At 40.4% G+C, this 6,703-nt stretch overlaps 1 protein-coding gene across 1 annotated transcript in view; it reads left to right on the top strand.

The window, feature by feature from the left end:
• Positions 1–6,703, top strand: part of KCNQ5 (potassium voltage-gated channel subfamily Q member 5) — a 144,262-nt gene that overhangs the window by 62,702 nt on the left and 74,857 nt on the right. The window contains exon 2 of the mRNA XM_018567356.1: positions 6,173–6,299. Coding sequence (XP_018422858.1) covers positions 6,173–6,299 — 127 coding nt within the window. The remainder of the gene's footprint in view (positions 1–6,172; positions 6,300–6,703) is intronic.

The following is a 6,703-nucleotide window of genomic DNA, read 5'->3' as shown; positions in this document are numbered from 1 at the left end:
TCGCTCACTTCCCAATCTACTGAGCCGACCTGTGACAGTCTCATTGTCACAGGTCGTCTAGAACTATGAGGTGAGTGAAAAGCACTCACCTCATAGTTCTCCTTTAAATCTTTAGCTTTCATAAGAAGAATTGGAGATCTTGCCATGAATGTTTATGTTCAGGAACCTCCTATTATGGGGTGACAACTGTCTCCCAATTGTAGTCCTGAGTTGTTACCCTGTCACTTCTGTCCCTTGGGGACACTACAAACTTCTACACTGACACACATTTGTCACTATTAAGAAGCAAGTCCAAAATAATGATGTACAACCAGCACTGGAGTGGACACTTACAGCCAAAGTATTTCAACATCACTTTAAGAAAAATAACAGTTGCTAAATTGTATCATCAATTCTGTAAAGTAATTTATTCTCAAGGATCCTCAAAGTTCACAAGTCAGGTTTCAGTCGGCTTCTAACAACTTAGAAAAACCTGTTATGTTTTTAAATTAAAGGGCTGGCAGCCTGCAAATGTTCTTCTGAAATATAAAATAACAGGGAAACAGCTAAAATTTCATTAATTGTCTATCTTGAAAACTTTGAAGATTAATTCCTCCATGATTCCTATAGCTACAGAGGTGAATGGGGTTTTGTTTTTCAAAGTGCTTTTACTGCTCTTTAACCACTTGCTGACTGGGTTGTTTATACCCTCTTCCTGTCCAGGCCATTTTTCAGTATTCATCGCTGCGGTACTTTGACTGACATTTATTCCGTCATGCAACGCTGTACTGAAATTAATTTTATACAATTTTTTGGGGACACATAGAGCTTTCTTTTGGTGGTATTTAATCACCACTACGGGTTTTTTTTTAACTATATAATGAAAAAAGTACAGAAAATTTTAAAAAAACCTGTTATCCCTACGTTATGTTATAAAACATTTATTATTATCCAATCTTTTGGTAAAATATAGAAGTCGGGGTCACGTCGGGTAAATAGACACCAAACATGTCAAGCTTCAAAATTGTGCGCACCCGCTACATCGCAAAAAACTACCATACTCAAAATTGACCACAGCCGACGCTTTAAAAGCTTTTACCGCTCATCAGTTTAGCGTTATCAGTGATTGATGGCCCTAGAATTATTGCTCTCACTCCGACGTTCGCGGCAATATGTAACATGTGCGATGCAATGGATGTAATCGTCGTTTTCGCACGTAGGCGGACTCGACGCATGTTGCGTGTGCATGTGGGGGCGGGGGACTTTAATTTTTTTTAAATTATTATTATTGCTTTGATATGTGACTTTTAATTTTTTTATTTTTTTTTTAACTTTAATTTTTTTAAACCTTTTTTTTTCACTGAACTTTATTGCTATCACATAGGGAGCAAACAAGCTCCCTATGTGATAGCCAATTTGCAGTGACAGGTTCTCTTTAGGGTGACCCCTAATGTCACCTTCGGACCCCCAGAGAAGCTGATGAAGCAGAGACCTGCTTCACCAGCTTCTCTCCGGTTTCTGTACCAGCGAGTGACAGAGGAATGCAGGAAGTGATGTAATACACATCATTACCTGCATTTCGAAGAGGAGGAAGAGATCAAATGGAGCTCATGTACCAAGTGGAGGGGGGCCGCACACCCGCATGCTTATTACAAGGGATCGGGTGTCTCTACAGACGCCCGAACGCTTGTATGTAAACAGCCATCGCTGGCTGTTTACATTCAAAGCCGATTTCCCGCTCGTGCGCACCGCCTTTTTGAGGCATAGGAACATGCCTCAAAAAATTGAAAACAAAGCCTTGAAATGCACATAGAGCATTTATTCTACTATACCTGCCAGGATTCTGGTTTTTATCCAGACGTTGTTGTTTTGTGTTACGACTTAAAATTGCTTTTTGGTACAGTCATAATCTAGGTTTATTTGAGGCAAGTAATTTGAAGAAAAAGTTACCAACGTCTACAAAACCTTCATGGGATACTGGTGGTTCAGAAAATCCTGATGCCCGTCAGCACTGGGTTTGTGTTTTATGAGAGGCTTCTTCTTTTGAGTGGTTAAATTTGCCCATGCTTTGCCCACACAAAACAGATCAACAGGTTCACTTTCATTTAGCAATCCCATAGGGAAATAGGTACATCCCTTTTTTTTGCTCCTCAGTTGCTCCATTCAGCTGTTGATAGTGAATGCAAGTCTTCTGTATGCTGTTAGTTGCTGGACTCGTGGCTTACGGAGATCTATAAACTTCCCATGTGTCAGAGGACAATGAAAACCAGACAAGAAAAAGGTGCTAGTTAAAACATTTATTAAGAACAGTGTCCACAGGAGCAAGCAGAATCATAAACTGGAACAAGCCAAAGTCAGGAGCCGAAGTGGGTAGTCGTCCAAGCCAGGTCAGGAACACGGAGATCAGCGTCGTCAGGAACAAGCCAGGAGCAGGAGCCAGGAAATCAGCGTTGTCAGGAACAAGCCAGGAGCAGGAACCAGAGGAGACCATAAGCCAGGATCGGGTCATAAACAGAATCAGGATACTCAGAGCAGCAGGAATTCACTAGCAGGAAGAACACGCAAGGGCAAGGTCAGACTGGACTGAGTGGTTTATATATAGTGAGTGGGTTGTTGATAGTGAATGCAAGTCTTCTGTATGCTGTTAGTTGCTGGACTCGTGGCTTACGGAGATCTATAAACTTCCCATGTGTCAGAGGACAATGAAAACCAGACAAGAAAAAGGTGCTAGTTAAAACATTTATTAAGAACAGTGTCCACAGGAGCAAGCAGAATCATAAACTGGAACAAGCCAAAGTCAGGAGCCGAAGTGGGTAGTCGTCCAAGCCAGGTCAGGAACACGGAGATCAGCGTCGTCAGGAACAAGCCAGGAGCAGGAGCCAGGAAATCAGCGTTGTCAGGAACAAGCCAGGAGCAGGAACCAGAGGAGACCATAAGCCAGGATCGGGTCATAAACAGAATCAGGATACTCAGAGCAGCAGGAATTCACTAGCAGGAAGAACACGCAAGGGCAAGGTCAGACTGGACTGAGTGGTTTATATATAGTGAGTGGGGTGACATCATCACTCAGAGACAGGAAGCTCCCATCTGACTCTCTCAGATGATGCTCTCCTGTCTGGCCATAAGAGGGAGCCTGGGAGTAGTGAGCAACGTTCCAGAGGCTGCTCTGGCAAAGAAGGAAACACAGGTGAGTAAAATGGCAGCCAAGCCAGAATGCTGCAAACCAATAAAGTCAGGGTGGAACCCTGACACCATGTAACAGTACTGATTGGCCCAGTGCTACTACATGAAGTGACTCACATGTTTTGCCAAACTATACCAGCATTTTATATTGGCTTCTGGTGATGAAACAAGGCCAAAGAAAAGGTAAGTATTTGCTGGGGATGGATGCAGGATTCAAGCAAACCTATTAAGAAGAACTTCACCATTATCTTAAACATGACAACAAAGGCACCTTTAGAAATATGTATTCATGGCAATCTGCAGATACTTTTAGATAATTGCAGGCTTTTTATTCTTTGAATATCTTATTTTTCTTTTCCCCCGTTCTTTTCATGGCAGCAATTTTCACTAAGGGCAGATAAATCCAACTCTCTTTACTTCCTGGAACTCTGGGTCTGTCTCCTGGAACATGTCATAGTGCAAATCATCTGAGGGGGAAAAATGCCTTTCCCCTGTGCTCTTTTGCAGTTTACAGATGAGATTTGCCAGAAATGTAACCTTCCCAAGATGCATCTGTTAGGTCAGGATTACATCACGTATGCCTAAAGAATTAGAAAAACGGTAATTGCACGTAAAAGCAAAATACTGTATTTGTGCTTGACTAATGAATGTAAGATGATTACAGAGCTGCTTGCTGATGTGATTTTTCATGAAAGGGGTAAAGGTCCCCCTGAAGGGCATTTGGGATGATATTAGTGTGGTGAGTGCCATGGGCTCACTAATCCTCCAGCAATATAAATACCAGCCCATGAGCCAGTTTAATACTATGGTCTAGTTCCTGCTGGTAAAAGATTGGTGATAAAGCAGAAAATCCTACATGAAAGTGTCTTCATTCAATTTTGCCTAAGACAACTTTATCTATCCCTAATTGGAAGTGTGATTTTCATGCAAGCAATCTCAGAAATAAATAGCTTCTCTAACTGTTGGGACTTCATCAAAGTAATCACTGCATCAGGATTTTGTAACAATTGCTGTGAACATAATTGAATAATTCTGATATAGTAAATTTACTGGAAGCCTACACGACATGCAGTATTTCGCTGCAGAATTTGTCATTAATTTACAGCAGTTTAAAGAAGCTTTTCAATATTGGAGATACTGGAGCGCTGTACATTTCCAGTGTTCTATATAAGGTGTCTACAGTCATGGTGACCGTGATAAGTGTTCTCTCAACATAATATTATGCTTCAAACCTCGATCCCAACGTTTGATTTCTTATATCCACTTTTGAAGGACGGCTAGCGCTGTACGTTTTAAGAAAATACATTCTATTAGGGGCTGAGTGCCTGAGTTCAGCAGCTTCCAACACCCTTCTAGAACAACTAAATTCACACATTTTTTATCATTATTAATGTGTATTAATTTATTTATTTTTTATTAATATCAATATTTTAACAACAATTTATCATTTTAAACATCTTATTATTTTCAACCTCCATTAGCGCAAGTTCTTGCAATTACTATAATCCCACGGTAGAACTGGGGGTTGTAGTCACCCAGGACTCTCAGCCAGAGGGGCTGAGCGTTTGCAGGAGGCAAGTTCTTTTACTGGGAAAGAGCTGACTTTGTGGCTCTTCCCAGGATTTCTGGATTTGGCATGGGATCCTGGAACTGGGAGATTTCTAAGAGAATTGGGTACGGTTTATTATTTGTTATTCATGTGTATTTTATTTGTTGGACACTGACAAAGTTATTAAACCCAAATATTAACTTTAACATGTTAATGTCATTTCAAATGGCATTTTTAAATATATTTTCATTAGGGCTGGTAATGATTAAAATGTTTGTGTTCGATTAATCTAACTTTTTTTTAATCGATTAATTTAGATTAATTATAACGCACCAACAGATCCAACTACATTGGCCTATACACATACAGCACAGCAATGAAGTAATAAAATGAACTAGGATCACACTTATCCAGCACGGTATTAATCTCACGTGCCCCACTCAATATGGCCGCCGCTTGAGTGGGGCAACTCAGAATAATAATGTGCTGGATTAGGGTGATCCTAGTTCATTTTATTACTTCATTGCTGTGCTGTATGTGTATAGGCCAATGCCTTGGCTGGCGCTCGTGCAGAAAGTTTCTTGGGCTAACTCACCGGCCCAAGTGGCTCCGTCGGCTAACGAAGGGGGGAGGAGTACGGTGATGTCACCGGATCGCCGACGGGACTCCCGGAAGCCGGCGGAGTGGTGAGTGTTTTCATTAGCGATCAAAATAATTTTAAATCGATCAAAAAGTTTTACGATTAATCGAGAAATTAATTTCCACAGCCCTAATTTTCATTAAAATAATACCCAGTCATCCTGATTTAGAACCAAGCCACACTTATGAGTTGAGGTTACATGCGTTGGTAGGATGTGGTGCCATTCATTTTGAATGGCACCCAAATGCACTTTCCCCAACACACTAGTGTCGGAGTGGTAGTGGTTTTTGTGTTACAACAAAAAGAGTCATATTTGGCAGCCTATTCAAAATGGGTTGTCTTAACACAATGTACATAAAAGTGTAACAAAATCTGCAATAACATACAAAACAAATGTAAATGGGCTGTAAAGGTTCTTTTTCAGGCACTTCCTGTTTTAGGGAGACAACGCCCTGTGTCTGTCTCCCAGTTGTGCTTCTTTACTTCCACCCTGTCACACAGGTTTCCAAAGGAGACTACTAGTGAACATTAAAACAAATTTTATGTAGTCATGGTCGACTGTTGTCACCTTCAGTAATCCTGATCTGAGAAATGTCATGTCACTGGAGTCCATGCATGTAGACAGAAAGAGGCTGCAAGTGATTAGCAACATAAAAATGCAACAATGGAAAAAATATATATTTTATTTAAACAAGGCAATTGTTTTTGATACACAGTACATTAGCAAAGTATATGACCCGGTTAGGGTTTTCACCTACTCTAATAATAGAACATACTATACACTATATTACCATTAACCAGTGTTTCTTATGTCATTTTAGGAATTCGTAATGATCGTTGTGTTTGGTTTGGAGTACATTATCCGTATATGGTCTGCAGGCTGTTGTTGTCGCTACCGAGGATGGCAGGGAAGGTTAAGATATGCCAGGAAACCATTTTGTGTAATAGGTAAGTATGATATCTACAAGCACAGTACAGGCAGGATTACACAGAATAAAAAACTTCCCACAGTCACCTCCTTAACATTACATAGGGGGAGCTAGGTAGGATTTTAAGGCAAGTATAAAGCACTTATAAATGTATGCAGAATTTTTTTCTTTTAAGTTATGAGATGTTAATGGGAATATATAACAAATATAAAATAGGTGTTATACAGCAGTGAGTGAATAGGCTCGGCTCGGCTCGGCTATTTTGCTCGGTACCTCTGTGGTACCGAGCAGAATAGAAAAACAGTTAAAAAGGTAGAAAAAATAAAATAGAAAACGATTGGGTGGAGCGAGCAGTGACAGCTAGCTATGCACAACTGTTTTCTATTGGTCGGGCGGTTCTGCTGCTGTCAGAATAATATACAA

This window comes from Nanorana parkeri, unplaced genomic scaffold, assembly GCF_000935625.1.
Source record: "Nanorana parkeri isolate BGI_ZX_2015 unplaced genomic scaffold, ASM93562v1 scaffold1035, whole genome shotgun sequence".
NCBI lineage: Eukaryota > Metazoa > Chordata > Amphibia > Anura > Dicroglossidae > Nanorana > Nanorana parkeri.
Note: the sequence above shows the minus strand (reverse complement) of the source record. Positions and strands in the feature narration are given on the sequence as shown.